Source organism: Rhea pennata, chromosome Z (assembly GCF_028389875.1).
Source record: "Rhea pennata isolate bPtePen1 chromosome Z, bPtePen1.pri, whole genome shotgun sequence".
Lineage (NCBI taxonomy): Eukaryota > Metazoa > Chordata > Aves > Rheiformes > Rheidae > Rhea > Rhea pennata.
Window position 1 is genome coordinate 25,584,902 of NC_084702.1, and position 19,731 is coordinate 25,604,632.

Below are 19,731 nucleotides of genomic sequence, written 5' to 3' on the forward strand. Positions count from 1 at the left end.
TCACATGGGGTAACTAAAAGAATTTGTCTCTGTCCCCTTGACACCCTCCCTTCGGGTACTTGTACACATTGATATGTTACATTTCAACCCCATTATAAGGGTCTGTGCATGCTAATGCCTCTCATATTCACAATGGCCATAATCTGTTCAAAGGTTTTAGCTTATCAAAGCCTCTTTATACAACAAACGCATACAAAGGACACAAATTAGCCACAAAACATACCTTTCTGTCGTCACACGGATCCTTTCGCTATCACTGGAACTCAAGCTCTCATTCTTCTCATGAAAATATTTTTCCACGCACTGCTCCTCAAAGTCATGGAGCTTCTTTAACTCCTCATCACTCAGGTACAGCTCTGAACAAAGGAGGTAATTGTGGTATTAAGCATGCTAACAAATGCCCCTCCGTTTATACCCCTCCATGAAAAAAGAGCAAACTATCAGAACAGGTTTCCCTACCCTTCCTTGACAAAAATGAATCAGACCTCACTGTATGAATTTGAGATTAGGTATGAAGACTAAACATGTCAAGTATGGATGAATGTGTTTTTCATCTTATCTTTCTTACACAGGGCAAGAAACTACCCTGACAGAAACTCCACTGGATTTTCACTCATTCTTTTAAAGACTTGAAAATGCACAGCTAAATAACTGCTCGTAGATAAATTTTCTCCTTAACTTTTTCCAGTACTTTGTTACACATGCATAAGGCTCATAAGACTTAGAGAGAGATCTACAGGAATTACCTATGAAATCTTGCTATAATTTGATCAGGACATTCGTTAACAACTATTCACCTATGACAATTATCATCCTTTCAAGAAGGCAAAGCTACCGAGCTTCTTCTCACCTGCCTGCTTCAGATGTTCACATGAACAAAATATTAAGCAAATGCTCTTTTCACTGGAATGAAAGGAATTCATTTAAAAGTTTAGAACCACCATAGCTTAGGCTGATGATGAGATTAGGCTGATCTTCTAGAAGGCCAGCATAAGACATCTGAGAGAATGGGTTGAGCGTAAGTCAGTATGAAGAAGTGCGTACGCTATAGGAGACCAAGTCAGTCTCTAGAGGATTTGTCTTTAGCAACCTATCTGATCCAAGCCGCACATCTTCCAAGCTCTTTTCTATTTTTCTTTTTGTGTACCAGAGTTCCCACTGCACTTACTATGGGGGTAGCTGTGACAAACTGCATGCCAATGTTTGTTACCAGCTTTAAGACCCTGCTGCAACACATGGTACATCAGTGAAGCACAGCACAGTTGTCCAGGATCCTTCTTGCATGCTGAATGAGATGTGATCATCTGCTTGGCTCTTTTCCCATCTAACCTGTTGGTGAACTTGCCTCAAAGATTTTACCTTAGTATTTGCATTGATTTTCCACTGGGTGGCACTGGATCCTCATTGCTAAAACCATTTAATTACCACCATACCAAAATTTAAGTAGAAGAAACTTATCAAGTAATATGTAGGCATATAGAAAAAGAAAGAAAAGTCATATGAAGAGGAAAATATCTCTTTCCGAGAAAGAGTGTAGGCAAGGTACTAGCTGCCTTCTGTCTTTCTGGATATGTGAAGCAATCTTCTAGCTTTCCTGATGCCTGATGTATCTCACAAGTAAGACACTCTCTGTGCCAAGTTAGTCACTTATACTATGCACACACATAAAAAGAACAGTGCTACTTCAAAGGAAGGCAGCTGTACCCAGCTATGGGAGAGGAGCTGAGTCTAGGAGCAGCAGTAAAGCAGCTCAGCATCAATTACTTCAGCCCACATTTGAATTCTGTAACCATTTGTGAGCATGGCAGAAATCTTTAGGGATTCATCTCCAGCAAAGAAAATCCTGAATGAACCATAACCCAAGCAGGGACGGTGTATCTCTTTCATTAGGCTTTGAGGACTTATGTTGCAGCACGTTCCAAAGAAAGGATGAGGCTGTCCAATACTACAGACCAACGTCCCCCAGCTTTGTATGAGGTAAACTTACAGCCATCACCCTTCCTCCTCTTCATTCCTTTGCCTTGCCCCATCACCCAGAAAGACCCCAGCACTGAGTCTTCATCCCCCACTCCGACCCAGCACCTTGTGGTTACAACTCCCCTCACAACTGTGCCTGAGGGCTGCTCCCAGCACAGCTGCCAGAGCTGGCAGCAGCAGGACAGGGAGGTGGCATCACCAGGAAAAGGACAGTGGAGTGTCAAGGTAAGAATGGTTAAGGTGACAACAGCAGGACTGGTGCACAGAGGGACTGCAGCAGCAAGGAGATAGGAGGCTCCTGCCTTCTGTCCCCAAATCTGCCGTCTCTAGATGTCTTCTGGGCTGGAGCTATGCTGTGATTTTTGCTTTATATTGCTCATGCAATTGCACTCATTACATTGCATTGCAATGCTGTTGCTGCCTCACCACATCCTAGAAAGATGCAGTACTGCCAGGGACTACGTGGGGATTGCCCTGGACCTTACCTCTAACGTTGATACTCACTGTTATAAAGCATGGCACATTGGCTAACACCAGCCCAGAGCTTAACATAAAAGGGTTATTTTGTGCATAGCCCCAGATCTATCTAGCAAGCAGCAGTTTCTTTTTACTAATTCTGTTCACTCAGAAGCCCATGTGCTTAAATGGGATTCTATCCTCATGGCTCCTATACATCTACAAGCAGGTTTTGTTAATTGTTGCAGAAATGGGTCCTCAGATATTAGGTTTCACATCAGCAGCTGATGCCACAAAATCCGGAGGGGACTCTCCACTCACATGCAACACTACAAAACACGAAGTGACTGTAATGTTTGCTGAAGCATCTTTTATGGGCTGCTAGTGCCTCACCTCAAAGCACCCTTAACTAGTTTACTTAATACATATGATTATCATTACTGAACAAATGAATTGAAAGCAGAAGTCTCATCTCCACTCAGTGCTGTTTTCACTTAAACTATCCCTTACAACACAAATCACAGATGCTGATGACCTATGATCCAGACAGAGAAAAATCATGAAAACTTAATGAGATATGGAGAGCACAGAGGGAAGAAGTCAAGAGTATTATCAGAAAAATAAATATAGAGTCATCTGAAAGGTCTGTGAGTCTGGGCAATTAAAAAAGAATTGTTCATTTTTTCAGGATGAATGTACAAAAAATGTATATCTCCAATGTAGCTTATTTTCTTTAAAAATAACATTATTGTATGCTACAGAAAAAGTTGCTGTCACTTTAGTACAGCTCAGAGTTGTGACATATTGATACTATTGCACAAGCAGAGCTCTGCAGCATCATTTGGAAGACATGGGCCAGCTTCACTGAAAACAAGATAATAACTGTGATTGAGTATGATGGTGCTGCCAGGCATTGATGTAGGTTAAAACTCAGAACCCTTTTAAGTTCTTCATTATATCAATAGCATGTCATTGCTGACACACAATATGTAACAAAGAGAAAGTCAAAACCAAAACAAAACACTGCCCTAAATGGGCTCTTAGATGGGCAGGTTAAATGCAGTTTTGAAAATAAGAACAACTCCCACCCAGACAACCTCTCTTTTTGGAGGAGCTCAGCTGCAAAATGGTGGAAAGATGGCAAAACACTCATCACCAGCTATTCCTATTGGTCCCCAGCTTTGCTCTGCTTACTTAGTCCAACATCACCTTCCTCTTGATCCAACTCGTTTGGGGGCTGATGGTGGAAAATGCGATTGATGAGGAGTCCAACATGGCTCAGAAGGATGAAAGGTGGAGGCAGCCATGGCTTCTCATGGTAGGTCATAATGTAGCGATAACGATTGTACTTCCAGAGCTTGTTCGATATGGATTTCAAGTCAAAATAAACATTACTGAGAAGACAGATAAAGAGAAAATGAAGGTAAAATATTCCTGTAAGAAATCCTCTCAGTCTAGCAGAAGAGTTTATCTACAGATCTAATTTGACAAAGTCCCATCCTCCAGTGAGGTAAATCAGCTTAGCAACTTTCATCTAACAAGGCAGCAGCACATGCCTGCAGCTAGCGCACAGGATGAGATCTGCAAAGCTGCCTAAAAGATCTGGAGATTCAATTCCCATTCAAATTAATGAGAACTGGGCAAAAAATATCCCTGAACTGGCTTTGAAAATCTCAGTCAGAGTATTTAAACTTTAATATGTAGCCTATCTGGGAATTCAATCTTGTCTGCTGATCTGAACCAGATGAAGTGGAGGAGCCAGGCTAAAGGAAGTGCATAAAAAAAACAGTCCTGCTGCTCTTCAGTGTGCTCTCCGTTGAACAAAGTATCTGCTGCAAGAGCTAGCTGCAAAGACAACTCTTGTGCAGAGTATTTCTTGCAGTGATAATACAAAATCTGAGTCTGCTGCAGCACCTAACATTTTCCCATACTATCATAGACCACAGTTCAGATAAGCAACCTTGTGTTTTCTGGCACTTTAATTTCAATTGCCGTCCTACCTAAATCCTTCATGACCAGCATATAATCACAAAAACATTGTCTTTGCTTCTGGGAACATAATTAAACATATTGCTAACACCTATATTTGGTCCCACTTCTGGAAGAATCAAATCACTAAGCAGAAGGTTTAACATGTCATTGTTGCTGAAGGTCTAAATCTAGAAATAATTCAAATTATAATTTCACAGCTGTGTATTTAAAAAGAAAAATTAATGCCCTGCCACAATTTCAGGAAAGGGATTTTTAATTGGAAGTGGGAATAGAATGAGTTTTGATCATTCTGTTTTCTTGAATATTAATCACTACACTTCTTTATTTGATTTTTTTTTTTTAACTTACAGCTGACTTTTCTACCTCAGAAATACTAGAACTCTAGGAAAAAAATTAACTGCTTGGATTAGATTGTTCTTTGCTAACCATTACAAACATTTCTCTTTAGCATCAACATATCCATGAGAAACTTAATCCACTGCAGTGGAAGGGTTTTCAGGGAGTCCTCTTAACACTAAAAAGGTTAGGATTGCTATCAAGTCATCAGTGAAACTTCCTGTTCTCGCAGAAGACATTTAAAAACAGAGATTTAAAAACTATTCAATTAGTTTTCAGTTCTAGAACACATCAGATTACACCAAACAATGTGAATTTTCAAATTATTTCCCAGAGAAAGAGCATGCCCCTAACAAAGTCATTCCCCCCTTCCCTCAACTGTCTCCTCCACTTATCCGCTAGTTTAAATATTATGCTTCTTTATTATGAACATTATGTAGGCTGTCAATAAAAGAAAGATACATTTTAGGAATGAAGAACAAACTACATCAGAGCTGAATTGATACTGGCTACTTGCCAGGTGGAGTTTTTCCCTTCCTTAATCACAGTTACATGCTCAGATTCGGTTTAAATGGCGAAACAGCTTAGCTGCCTCCTCATCCCCTTCCTTTCTCCCACCTTCCTACTTCCACCGTTTTTCTTTTATCCACTGAACACCTTGAAAGACAGGGTAGTAACCCCGCATCAACATGCCCCTCGTGGAACTTTTCTGGTGGAACCCTCATGCAGAAGTGTTGGCAGAGCACCTATTAGTTGTCCTTGCTTTTGCAGCAATGTACCACGGTACCTACTTAAAGAAAGCAATGAGCAAGTTGACCATGATGATATACTGCACAAAGAGATACACGGCTTGGAGGAACGGCGTAAGGAAGGAGCCAGGAGGACAGTCTTGGTTGGATTCACAGACTGAAAGTAAAGGACAAGCAGACCAAAGTTACCAAGGACAGCAGCAGTGCAATGGGATGGGTTCCTCACTTGCATTAGTAGCAAACAGGACAGCCCCAGTTACTGCCATGGGGTTATGCCAATTTCTGATTAAAGACTCTACCTCCACTTAAGGGAGATGATCTGAGGCTTCCTCATGACACTACCGTCCCACAGTTTCCATTGCAATATGGAAGCTCTAAATGCCATTTCTTAAATATCAGTTCTTACAAGAGTAACGGACTTTCTGTTAAGGGGAAAATGATGTAATTTAAATATATGCTCTAAATGGCACACACTCAAGAAAATTGAAATCCAAATAATCAATTGTTAAAACAAGTAATAAAGCTTTCACCAGCTCCAGTTTGGAAATGATAAGGCCCCAGGTCTGCTTCATCAAATGTGGAATATGATTCCTTATAGCTTCAATTAGATCATATTAACTCATGTGCAAATGGATATATGGCTATGAATATTTGTGAGAGGATGCAATGGTTCCTCGAAACTAAGAGATTCCTCTTACTTTTCTTAAATTGCCAAAATATTTTTTAATATTTGTAATATTTTAATCAAATTTTGTATCTTTGAGGAAATTTTTAAAATAAATTTATAAAGCAGCAGCACTAAATACAGAAGAAATTCTGCAGCATTCAGGGTCATTAGATAAATCAGTTTTATTTGGGAAGTTTCAAATTTCCAAAGCTTTAACATTAACAAGTGATTAAAGGGATTAAACTGTGAAACTTCACAGTGCACTTTTACTAAAAGTATTTTGGCTAATAAAAAAATGTTTTATAATCAAGATACATAGTCATCATGTGACTGTTTTAGCAATTATAATGGATATAATATGCTTCATTATATAAAGCAAGTAGACCTATGCTGAATTATATATTAAATACTACTATATATTAAATAGCTGTATCTATTTGTTTATCTACTTTTCTGTTTTAGGGACTGTTTTACTTGCACCCATCATTTAGCAGCATCTGAGTGCCTTCCATCTGTAATGCTGAAGTACCTCCTGGAGTGCCCAGCCTTTGTTCTTATCACAATAAAGTCAAAATCATGAAATCAAGATTTAACTTTTTTTTATTTACATTGATTTGGAATATTTTTGCTATATGTAACTGGTTGATTCAAGAATTATGTCTCTTTTTTTTTTCTCTCTCTCTCTTCCCCCTTTTTATTTTCTATGGCAATTTTGCAGTCTTTTCTCCAGAAAATCAACTCTTTTGGATTGGCCTAATTGGAAATTCATTTCAGTGCCAGACTCCTTAACCAAGAATAAGCCTAGTAGTAGTCTTTATGAGTTTTGCTCTGACCTTTGTAATATGTTTCATTTCAAATGTTAAATTTGGGGGTTTAAAGGTTTAATATTCTTTGTTTTTTTAAAAAAAAAACCTAACATTCTCATCTTTATTCATACAGTATTAAACTAATTAAGGGCATATATGCATACTGGAATCAAAATTGTTTGAGCAAGGATAGATCTAATATGTGGTCCAAGGCCTAAGTGACCACATTTAAGCACATATTAAATTTAAGCTGCTGACCTGTCTTGTGAAAATTACCTACCATCTATTTCTCCAGCATAGACTTCACCAAATATCATCCAGTAGGGTTGAAACACAATGTCTCGTGCCAGAGTCCAAGAAGGAGGCTCCTCTGGTGAAAGGATTGCCTTTCGTGACACTCCAAAACTCAACAGCACTATGGCCATCATGATAACAATATAGAACATGTTTGCTGTCTGCATGGAAAAATTATGTTAATTATATATAAAGGAGATATACATTTTAGGGAGGAGAATCAACCACAGCTTTTACAAATAGGAATAAAAAAACAGTATAAACAATCTAATCTGCTATTGGAAAGAAAAATGTTTCATTTCTATGAATTGGATTATCCAAATGTTCTCAGGAAGTTAAGTTCATTCTAGACTAAAAAGTCCAAAAGTCCTACTCATTTAAGACCCTCTTAAGGTCTTAAGTAGGATTTGAATAATGCAGAGACTTGTGTTGGTTCTCTTCTTCAGTCATACGTTCTTCCAAACAGAGAGCAAAAAATACCAGAGAAAATGATTTTGCCTTCTACCACTAAACCAGAATTACTATGTAAGACATAATATGAAAGTATTAATAAGATAGTTCTCAATAACCAAGGGAAATTACAGAGGGAATCTGCAGATATCCCTCAAGACTCAGCATCAGTTCAGCAGCAGTTTTGATACCAAAAGACAAAAAAAATTAACTTTGATCTCAGAGAAATTTTGCCTGCTAAAAATGGGATATAATTATTTGAATCAAAATGTAAAATAATAATGAGACATTTTCCAAGAGCTAGGGGAATTATCTTCAGTAGTGAGCCCATCTGCCAGGGACAGAGATTTTGCTTCCTCTTATTATGAAGCTGGATCAGAAACTCAGCTCAAATGCAGCCCTTCTCTAAGGAACCAAGTGAAAATGGCTTTTATGAATAAATTCAAGTTATGAATAAACTAGAGAGAACTAAAATCTGATTGTAAACTCACAAACAGAAACAACAGTGGTAATGCAAGTAATATATTCACTATGAGTTATTAGGCCACCTCTCATTCGGCCACCATTCTTTTCTAGATTTATTTCTGACATTTATAGGTTCCTCGGTAGATACTTTAACTACTAAAATGTTTCTCCAAAGTGTAATACTTACCATTTTCCCAATCATTGTCAGGTATGGGCCAGCATGCTGATTCACAGCAAAAAGATCAAGGAGTCGTGCATACCAAAATATTATATCCAAGCAGTAAAGTAGCCGTCCTGCTGTTTGAACAGGTGGGTTGAACCAGCGCAAGCCAAAACCGATCATAAACAGAATGATAGCTACAGAATCAGTAAAGTTCCAGTATTCGTAAATCCACACCTTCACTTTTTGACTGAATTTTCCAGGCTCTGAGATAAATACCTGAGCAGAATGTGGGAAAAAAACAACAGAAACGCCATTAAAATCATTGGTACATTCTTTATACTTTTCCTGTCTGAATAGTTTTGTGATATTTGGGAAGGTACTCCTTTTTCTCTGTTTTTTAGCAAGTCTGCATATTACTACAGCAATGCACTGTCTGCTGAGGTTTGTATTGAATCTATAATGTCATATTGCTCAAACAAATAGGATAGCTCTTCCTAAGGAAAAATGAATTCTGATACTGCACCCACCCACTGAAAATCACATTCCTCAGCAGAAAGGAGCAGGCAGTACAGAACTACTATGCATATGTACTGTTATAAATTAATTAGTATTTTCCAGAGGAATGGTCATGACCTGCAAGAGCCATTTCAAAAGCCCCTAAGTCATGGAAAATGCCAGCCTAACTTTGCTGACAGGAAAATAATTAATGCATCTTACTTTAGACTGAAAATATAAAGCAAGATCCTTGCATTCTGCCAAGGACATGCTAAAAAAAGGAGTGCTGGCAACTAGCAGGGTAAAGAATGAAATGTTCGCTCCTTGAACTCTTGAGGTGCCCCAAAGGGATTTTAAGCTTCACTGACCAAATGTGTGAAGTGGAATCTTTGGGAGGCCATAAATAAAACCTTTACACATTGCATGAGTGAGGCCAATTATGCAGTGCTATGTAAGATCACACTGATAAGCAGCAAGTGCAAGAGAGATTTTGAAATGTTATGCCCTGATCCTGCAAGAATTTACGCTCACGAACACATTTGCACAAACAAGTGATCCTACTGAACTCACCTGGACTAACCCACACGAGGACCTGGTTGCAGGATCAGGGCCTAAAGCCTTTAAAATTACTTGATACAATCTAGAGAAATATGGGCTTGCAGTCACACATAGCAAGGCCCTCAGCGGTTAATTAGCTGCATGTGTAAAGACACTGTGTCCTACAAAATCTTTTCCAGCAGTCTGGAACTAGTACGCGAACAAAGAAATGCATGTAGAAGACATCGACTTCTAGGTATCTAGTTAGGGTTAATGGCAGAAAGACACTGATGCACCATTAATAGGATGCAATAGCACAACAGTGATCCCCAAAGAATTTGCTATTGCATAACCAATTTTCTTCTCAGCTAAAGAGTCCCTGCGCATGTTTTCTCAATTTTATCTCATGCAGACACAGAACTTCTATGTTCATCCCAAACGTCAATCTATTGCCAAAATTTCTGCTGCCTCATAAAATTTTTCAGCTCTCTGATTTCACACTCTTCTGAGTGATCTCTTTTAACAGCATCCTTCACTCAGAACTGATTTTTTCAGTGTTTTATTCTCCTAAAAGTACATCATTGCAAAAATCACATAAAAAAATACCTCACAAGATTGTTGATTATTATGTTCCAATTCCACACTGAGGATATATCTGATCAGATAAAATAATTTTGGAAATATATAGCTGCCTTTACCCCTAACTTCAGTTTTGGAGTGCAAGCTGTGTTCAGAAGCTCAGATTTAATCAACTACAGTTAATGTGATTAATTTTGACTGATTACTGCCATTTTTTCCTGCCCAACTAATACAGTATTAAAATTTGATGAAGTTTTTCTAATTTTGTTTCTAGGGAGTCTGTTGGACTTGATGGAGACCCTTAGAAAATTCTGTATTTAACATCTGTTAATTAACAACAACATCAACAGTCAAAGTAAATATCTAAAGATAAATTCTATATTTCTTATAAGTTTAATGGTCTGTGACAAAAGTTTAAGAAATTCATGCCAACACCATGGCTCCAAATCCCAGTTCAGCTCCATGACTTTCAAGCAACCTGCACATTACCACTTTCAGAGATTTAAGGACAAACTTTAAAACCTTTTCTGAAAGCCCCAGTAGTTGTCTTCAAGTAAAAGACTTCTGAAGCATAAATATTGTACGTATTTCTTTCTCATGCCTTGTAAAATTCTCTGTAAGACTGCAGGCTATGGTATTCTTTAGTTTATAACATACCCTCTAAAGATGAGGAGCAGAAACAGAAAAGCTTACCTCCCTAACTTTTTCGATGGCAGTGCTGAAAATATAAACAATAACAAGCCACTCTTGCACACTGGGTCTTGGTTCCATCTTCACTAACACAGTATATGTGAAGAGCATGAGAAAAACCATGTACGCCATCTACAAAACACACACTACATGTTCCAGATGCACAGACAGCTGTAACAAAAAATCAACAGATTTCTAAAAATACACTAACGTGTATTTCACCTGAGAAAATACACTCAAATTACCAGGACATTGTCAAATTTTTGAGCCCAAAATCTTTTCTCAAGCTCTCCAAAGCCTTTTTTTTTTCCTTTAATAGAGAATACCTTTACATGTGATTTGAAAATTGGCACTTTAGTGCTGAAAGAACCGAAGTAGAAGATAAGCTGCTGTTCTAAGCAGCATGCAGTGCATGTCCACCTTGGGCCTAAACCTACAATGTCCAGAACTGAGACAATATAGTATATCTGCATGCCATTACTTGATGTAAAGGCAGTACTAGGCTTTTATTCTAATCTTCTGTAGGAGCAAGTAACCATTCTCAAAGCTAAATGTAATGCTGCTAGCTTATCAGTACCTGCCAAACACAGAAGGAATAATATCAGGTGAATATGCAGAATGCATTTTAGAACATACTATAAACATATCTGAGAAAATAAACTAAAAAAAAATGTAAAGCTGTTGACCTTTTAAAGAAATCACAGTTTATGTACACTGAGATCTTAAATATCAGAAATTCTACTGATATAAGGTTAGTTACAAAAATTGATTTGATAAATGCATATTTCCCTGTAGCAAACTATATCCTTTATCAAAATTCACTCCTTCAGAAACAGTTTCTAAAGAAAGTGAATGAATATGTGTGAAATTTTATGTATTTAAAGTCAGGTTCAAGTTTACCTCTACAGATGCAATTAACTACTGAAAAAAAACTGTGATGGGCTTTTCCTTTAGTCCCAATAGTCAGATTTTTTTACTGCAGCTGTACAATGTTAGCTGCAAAAACTAATCGTGAGGGAAAAGTTCAAATGTCTTCCCATTCCCCACCACAAGTTCCTGTAAATTAGCGTTAGACAAAGCAAATGTGGTATCTAGTGAAATTTAAAGGGTTAGAAGAGGTCTTTAGCAGTGTGAGTTCTAGCACAATGACCAACCGTGTGAAACCAGAACTTGACAATTGGTGCATTGTAGAATTCATAGATTTTTCTAGTTCCAGGAAGGTTTCCTTGTCCACTGTCCACTTGGCTTTCTTCGGGTTTCTGAGGTGCCTTCTCCACATCATAATCCTTCTTAAGAGGAAACAGCATTTAAGAGTAAGAAACCAAGGTGTATGATTGCAAAAGTTGTGCCATCTTAGCAAGAAGACAGGCACAGATGTTTAAGCTTGGCGCTAAAGATAGAAACATCCTGATTTTGTCCTGTTGCAATCATCTCATCTGCAATAATTAACATATACACTATATACATTATATAATGATATAATCATTATAGTTTGCTCTTGCAATTTGAGGCCTTGGACTGGGTGGGAATCAGCAGTCCTGAACCCACTCATATTTCTGACACAGATTTCTGTAAGATTTCCAGCAAGTCTCTCAGTCCCTCTCTGTCTCACCTCTCCTATCTGTAAATCAAGGATAAAAATTCCCAAGTCATGACTAGAAACCTGCTGACAACTGTAAGGCACTCCGAAATAAAGGAATAAGTGCCTCAGTTCAGTGCACTGTAAGCTCAGAATACAGTTGCACAGAAAATGTTAGGGCAGTGAAATTATAAACATGAAATCCAATTGCTATTTTTAATCATGATTAGAACATGATGAAGTAAGTACTATCTTACAAAGATCCACATAGAAAAAAATACACATAACTTCTTTATTATCTCCCACCAAAAAAAAAAAAAAAAAAAAAAAAAAAAAAAAAAAAGGAAAAATACTCTTGATTCTACATCCAAAGCTCTGAGTACCCTACCAAAGGTATAAATATTTGAGGTGTTGTTGAAGCCTAAGAAAAGCTGCAAATCCACTGCCACAGGCAACCGAGAAAACCAGGTACTACTGAAAAGGGTTTTGAGACATGGAGGGGCAGAGGTCTGGGAACTACAAGCCTGGGCAGGCCTGAGAAAACTGGGTTTAGTTTTGTTTCAGGGCTGGTCAGCTTGTCTTGGTAAAATCTACTGCTAGTAGACACCTACAGTATAGAAATTTTCTTGTAATGTGAAGGCTTATTCATTCATCATACACAATATTTCCCTGGGTAACTGGGGGAAAACTGCAATTTATGCATCAGAAGTGTATTAAAGGGAGAGAATTTGATACACAGAATCACCCTGATGTCTTAACACTGGATTCTCCAAATTCTTATTTGTCCTGTGAGTGAGTACAATTTCCAACTAAAACAGGTCAGTGGAATTGGACTGCATGTTAAAAACACTCCATGGCACACGTACAGTGTTGAAATTTTCTATACATTACTGTACTTAAGAAAGTACAGTGCTCAAGAAGTGGTAGCTCAGCCTTATGTTTTAAACATCACTCTACATTAGATGAAATAGGAAGATAAGATAAGATTGCTCAAAAAGGAAGCACCCCTGTTTGAGATAGGTCAGACAAACACTTAACACATGTCCTTTTGTTGCTTTCTGCTAGGCTGCAGGGCGTCCCTGCTGCTAATAATTATTATTGGCCTTTCCTCTGTATCATAGCTGCTACCTAACACCATAGAAAGCCTTTTGAATTGACTATATATGCAGGAGGTAAGTGCTTCAAGTGCTTTTCTGCATCCCAGAGAGAAAACACAGGCGTGGCATTGACAGGTCGGTTGCGCTGCTGGGAACGACCTTGAGAACAATCTGCTTGCTTTTATTTTATGCAAATTGAAAGTTAACAGAGGAGGTCCCAAGCAATTCACTACACTTATCAGCTGTAGGCAGAGCAAATAAGATTGCCTGACACAACTCACTTGACAGTTTAGCTTTTCATTTGGTTAGGGCTTCACCCACGTTTACCCATTTGGATGGAAATTCTCTGTGTCTGCTGTCTACCTCAGATCAAAAACTTCTGGAAAATGTCGGTGCAGAAAACAAGACGGACACGTAACTCTGCTTAGCAGAAATCTGGAGGAATTCAGATCTTAAAAGGCGAAGATTTCACCTGTGTTTGGTGGTTATCCATGATCAGGCTTAAGGACTTTTATGCAACTGCAGCTCCCTGCAGAGTGTTTCAGGTCTACCAAAAGTAGAGTCCTGTCCTTTAAGTGATATATCTATTAGGCTTAAGAAATGCAGAAGTAGAGATTCCCTTCTTTCAAACAAGGAGGGCAGGATCTAGACATCTGGAGGGCTGTGATGTAATCGGGGCAAGAGATCTCAAGGAAAGGTTAAGGGTAAAGCATGGCAGTGGAGAGGAGGAGAGAGGCTGAGTACCAAGACACAGAGTGGAGGCTGCTGGCCAAGTAGAATAGGAAGAAAAATTGAAGTGGAGAGGTATGTGATGCCATTCTCACTCTTGGATATCCTCAGTTCTGGTGTTTCGCTACTTTGGAGTGCTTGACTATGCAAACTGAATCAAGTTTTGTGGATGCACTCTTACATATAATATGAAACCATTATCAGATTATGTAGAATATAAGATTACATATGTAGTTATCTGCATCTTCAACAGGCCTTGTACCCTGCAATACCTGCATAACCACAGTTAATTACTACACTTATTACACTCCTGTAAGGTTGGGAAAGATCTCAGTATTACAAATAGGGAAAAGACACCCAGGACAGATGAAGTGACTCATCCAAGTTCACACAAGAAGTCTACATCTGAACCAGGGATTGAACCCCTTATTCTTCAGACACAGCCCCGGCATTTCCAGGTGATCACCCTTCCTCCCCCTCCAGAAATATACTGTGGTAAAGGGACAGACAGTGAAACACAAATGACTAGCCACTGCACACCAACCAGAGACAAGGCATCTTTAGTGTTGGGTGGTCTCTCATCTTCATGGTACCATGTGAACTGGTGAAAGTCTTGAGACTGAGGCACATGAGACATTTCTGCTTTGCTTTTAAACTCTAGCATCAAGATGGTGGGAGGCAGAAGAATACTTATAATGACCTAAAGGGGAAATATAAGACTTAGCAAATTAATTTGGCATTGATTGCATAGACCTGGGGCTGAAGCCAGATGCGCACAGTGCCAACACAAACCCAGAGTAAAAACCTAGACTTTGGAAGGAGCAGCTCAGCTCCATATCACACTCCTACAGCCTCTGAAAAAGTGTGTTACTCTTGATTATTTTGTGAGTTTTAGAGAGTTAGTGGTATCTATGGACACTGCAGATACTGCTCTCCATGCCAGCAGGGCCTCCCTCCCACCAGCACATCTGCCGGAGAAGCAGGTGCTGTGGGGGAGCAGGCATGAGTGAGGAGGATGCTGTAAGAGTGGGAACAGCTAACAAAAATTCAGGAGATGCATTGTCCTAATGTAACTTCCCAATTATTTTCTCAAAAAAAGTAAAACAGCAGCAGCAGGAACTGTCCTCCCATCCTTTTTTTCTCTTCCCCAATGCATCAGTTCCAATACATGCTAGAGCATGTCTGTCTGAAGCTGCAGTAAGTCAGTTCACAATCAAGGAGACATCTATAAAGCATCTAAACAACCAAGAAAAGCTAAAGTGAGCAATGTCACCTTAAACCAGGAGTTCTTCCGCATCTTCAGGCGTCCCATCCACATATCAGTCAGCAGCATCTGTGTGCAGGTATGAGATACAAAAGGCCGCAGTCCCACAGACACTGCCAGCTTTAAGCAAGTCGAGTTGCTCCAGTTTTTCAGTTCGTAGGTCAGCAGCTTCATGGCCATCTGCTCATTTTGTTTGAATGCTTTCTCCAGCACATCTAAGGCAAGCTGCCCAAATTCCCTAGAGCATCAAAGAATTAATATTCAATATAAAAAGGATCAATCAAAACTCAAAATTGTTCATGCAAAGAGATTGTTTTGAAAGCTCTTTTCTGCTAACGATTGCAGTAAGTATGCCTTCTGCCATTTTTCCCATTGCTTTATCACTATACCCAGCAAAAAATAATTTAGAGAATATCTAAGTATTTATTCCTAATCACAAGGTTTAGTGTGATCCTGGTTTCTGTTTTTCTGTTTTTGTGTAAGTACCTGAAGGAAGGGTGTCAAGGGGATGGGTCCAAACTCTTTTCAATAGTGCCATGTGACAGGACAAGAGGCAATGGACACAAACTGAACCACAGGCAGTTCCCTCTGAAAGTGAGGGGGGATTTCTTCACTGTGAGAGTGACAGAGCCCTGGAACAGGTTGTCCAGAGGGGTTGTGGAGTCTCCTTCTCTGGAGATCTTCAAGGCCCACCTTGAAGATCAAGGCCCTGTCTAACATGTTCTAGGTGACCCTGCTTGAGCAGGGAGCTTGGACTAGATGATCTTCCGAGGTCCCTTCCAATGTCAATGATTCTGTGATTGGTTTGTTTTTTTCCTAACCTCTTTCTGTGATCAAAATGGACTCTATAAAAGTCAGTTTATTTCCTTCAACAATAGATATGCCATCACTGTGGATAGCATTGCAGGTAGCTGCAAGAGCAATTCTCTTTTACCATGGCTCTTACACATCTCTTTAGGAGAGGCTCCTCAATGAAGGTATGCCTTCCTTTAAAAGGATCTTTAGAGCTGTGTGCAAAACAAGACAACACATCTTACTGTACTCTGAATCTGAGGTATTGTGATTACAAAAGCATACAATAGATCACTAACAAGAAAAATTAGCAGAAAAGACTAAAATGAAATTATGAACCTGGAAAAAACTTCTTGATTTATTCCATTTTTATTCACTTAGATATTTTGGTGTATTTTTTCTTTAGTCTTATGTAGAGCAGGATATTTCAAGTTTGTTCAGCAAGTTTGTTCATTATCATGTGTAGCATGTTTGAAAAGTCCAGCACAGATGTGCCATATGACTTTTAACATGTTAAACTGGTAAGCAAAGTTGTAAGAAAAATTTCAATCTCCCATTTGACCTTTTAACGAATAGTTTTCCTTTAAATCTCAACCAGACTGTGCACTAGTATTCTGCCCCATTATACACTATGAATGGTGGGCAGCTGGAAGTATTTCTTTTATGCTCTATAGTCTGTGGCACCACCAATATGACAAGCTCTTAGTGGATTAGAAAAATGTCTAACCATTCTAAGCACTGCAGATCTTTATTAACTGAAGGGAAAGGAGAACTCATACTTCGAGTACTTCTTAAGCTCCTCTGAAGTGTCATCCACCATGTTGCTCTGTTTAGCTTCGTGTGCCATTGCCCGGTAGAGTTTGCAAGCCACAACTGCCTTGACCATGGCTTCCTCTCCATGCTGCCAGAAGAACATTGCCATCTTCTGCCTTTTCATTAATACTGCCCAAACCAAGAGGTCATTATAGGGGTAAATAAAGCCAGATGATTCATAGTCTTCTGCGAAGTTTATAAACTCTTTTGACTTCTTCTTAGACTTATGGAAAGCAGTGGGTCTTTCCTACAAATTTGTTTAAAGGACAGAAAATCTGAATGAATTGTTGAGGTTCAGACTCATAATTAAAATTGCATTCAGATTTGAATTAAAAATAGCAAATGGTTTTGATCATTACGTACTGTTAAACTATTAAACCATAGCTTGGATCACATTCAGATCATCAGTGGTAGAACCCACTTTCATCAGCAGAGAAAAAACACCCCTTTCTCAGTAATCTTTACTTCGCCATTTATAGCCACCACTGTTAGGTAGTCTCCTACCCTCTTGATAGCAGGGTATTAATCTTTTATTATTTTCTTGTAGTTGTGTCATGATAAGAGAGAAAAGCAATCAGTAGATTAAAATATACAACAGACTTGTGATAGCTAACAGTGATTTTTAATATGTCTGCCACATTTGTAGTGTAAATTTGCTATATATTCATGCCTAGATATTTCCCCATAAAATGCAAAGCAAAAGTCTTACTGGTTTAAGTCAAGTACCTCTCAGGTATTCTCAGTGCTATAATAGGGTTAGTTTAGCTCAGACTAATTCCAATAAAGTCAATTAAATTCATTTATCTTTATGTTTTGTCTAGCACATGACAGTACATGGGGATTTTTAATAGTCTTTTCTTTTTAAACAAAATATTTTGTCATCCTTTCCCAGATAACAGAACTAAATTTCTTCTTAGAAGGGTTAATGTGGCTACTTTAATAAGCGGTCATGAGAAAACATAGTGAAAGTTAGAAAATTCCTATTATTGAAGAGTTTTTATCGATGCTGTACGCTCAGAGATTTTATGTTACACATTCAGTGAATGAATGCCCTATCAAGAAGTAAACAGAAGTTTTATAGTATCCTGGGTGGAATCAGAGCTTGAACTCAACACTAAAATTGAAAGATCTGTATTTCTTGAACAGTGCACATTCTTGAAAATTCCTTTTCCATAGGAATTTAAATGGAACTATGATAAATAACAAGCCTGAATAGCATGTGTCTAAAATAAATCTTTCAGCAAACTGATTAGCAGCACAGTATGTTCAAAGTTAAGGTTAGAATAAACACAGAATAAACATATACATTACCTTGCATTTGTAAGGCTGTGCAGTTCTGAAGAACTGCGAATGTAAAGTATTTTCAGTAGATCCCATTCTGCTACCCAAGTGATTACTCTGATGAAGGGAATGATGAGACAGGCTCTGAGAAAAACTGGAAAGCACTCTCTAGATCCAAAGGTACACCATAAAACACAAACAGAGAAATGTAGATTAGAGGTGAAGTTTGCCTGTACTTATCTCCAAGCACTAAAAGCAGAAACAGCATTCACAAAAGTGGAAATGGTGATTAACACAGACTTAAAGATCTTTATTGATGAATTCCAGAGGAAGGAATGCAACCTGGCTATCAGACACAAAGGGGAATCTGTTGAACTAACAGTTAATTTAACAGTCACTAATAGTTTTCCGGAGAGGAGTAGATTTGTCTGTTTTACTGCCAAATTTATCGCAGTTGACTAAGATATCCACAAAACAGACTAAGCATGGAATATATTTAACCAATACTTTTCAATCAAACCACAATGATAACCTGAACTATTTTTAGATGTCACATTTTGGCTTTTATTGGTGACCAGCAGTGGCCATTTTGTAGCGTTACCTTGTGTTTTCTGTAGAGATCGTTGTACAGGATTCTGAAATGTTTCCTTGTGTAGCTGCTCCGATAAGCTCCACCAAGGAGATACTCTATGACCAGCCCAATATCAATCAGTGATATCTTATAGTCCAACGGAAGGGTACTCTGAAACATCAAATATCACAGGATTTTGTGATGCTATTTCATGTATGGTCCAACCATGTCAATGTTTGGCCATGCAGTTCAAATGCTCACAAGACATTTCACACAGCAAAAGAAGACAGGACAACCTGCAGCAGGTGACCCTGTTTGAGCAGGAAGGTTGGACTAGATGATCTCTAAAGGACCCAACCTCAATCGTTCTGTGATCCTGTGAAATTCAGCTACATTCATCAGCAAGGGCAATGATCCATCAGTAAAATCACCAACAGCCAGGCAGATTGAAGAGAATCTTGTTTCTCCAACAACAGAAGAAAACTGGCAATGATATGACTTGCTTATTAAGTCAGATCATTACCTAATCATAAATTAAGAAGAGTATGAAATATATTTGTATGTCCTGGAGACTGGTGGTCTCCTGTAGAGACTCCACACTGTCATACTAGTAAGGCATCTGCAATTCTATTAGCTAAACATGACTTAGGCATGAGCCTCTCATCACCTTCACTGAAAGCACCACTGCTTCCCAGCTTCTCTCCGCTCTTACTCCGGGACACAAGGCGGAGGCAAATTCTCTAATAAACAGACTATCTTCCATGCCAACTTTAAAGACGCTCAGTAAAATCTTAAACTGTAACTCTTGGAAGTGAAAAATGAGTTTGGGCATAGACAGGACCAGAAGTGTTAAATATTCCCAGCAGTCTATGCCTTTCGAACTGTGAAAAGCCACTTTCTTCATCAGCCAGAGTTTTTTTCAATAGACTTTAGTGACAGCTCTCAGTCC

General features: G+C 38.6%; 1 protein-coding gene across 1 annotated transcript in view; it reads right to left on the minus strand.

Moving 5' to 3' along the window:
• The window catches only part of TRPM6 (transient receptor potential cation channel subfamily M member 6), a 68,327-nt gene that overhangs the window by 27,683 nt on the left and 20,913 nt on the right, over nt 1-19,731 (minus strand). The window contains exons 14-25 of the mRNA XM_062599797.1: nt 18,813-18,953; nt 18,242-18,379; nt 16,897-17,177; nt 15,335-15,563; nt 14,606-14,761; nt 11,811-11,945; nt 10,660-10,788; nt 8,380-8,631; nt 7,264-7,438; nt 5,553-5,667; nt 3,628-3,827; nt 224-356 (exon numbers count right to left, since the gene is read on the minus strand). Coding sequence (XP_062455781.1) covers nt 224-356; nt 3,628-3,827; nt 5,553-5,667; nt 7,264-7,438; nt 8,380-8,631; nt 10,660-10,788; nt 11,811-11,945; nt 14,606-14,761; nt 15,335-15,563; nt 16,897-17,177; nt 18,242-18,379; nt 18,813-18,953 — 2,084 coding nt within the window. The remainder of the gene's footprint in view (nt 1-223; nt 357-3,627; nt 3,828-5,552; nt 5,668-7,263; nt 7,439-8,379; nt 8,632-10,659; nt 10,789-11,810; nt 11,946-14,605; nt 14,762-15,334; nt 15,564-16,896; nt 17,178-18,241; nt 18,380-18,812; nt 18,954-19,731) is intronic.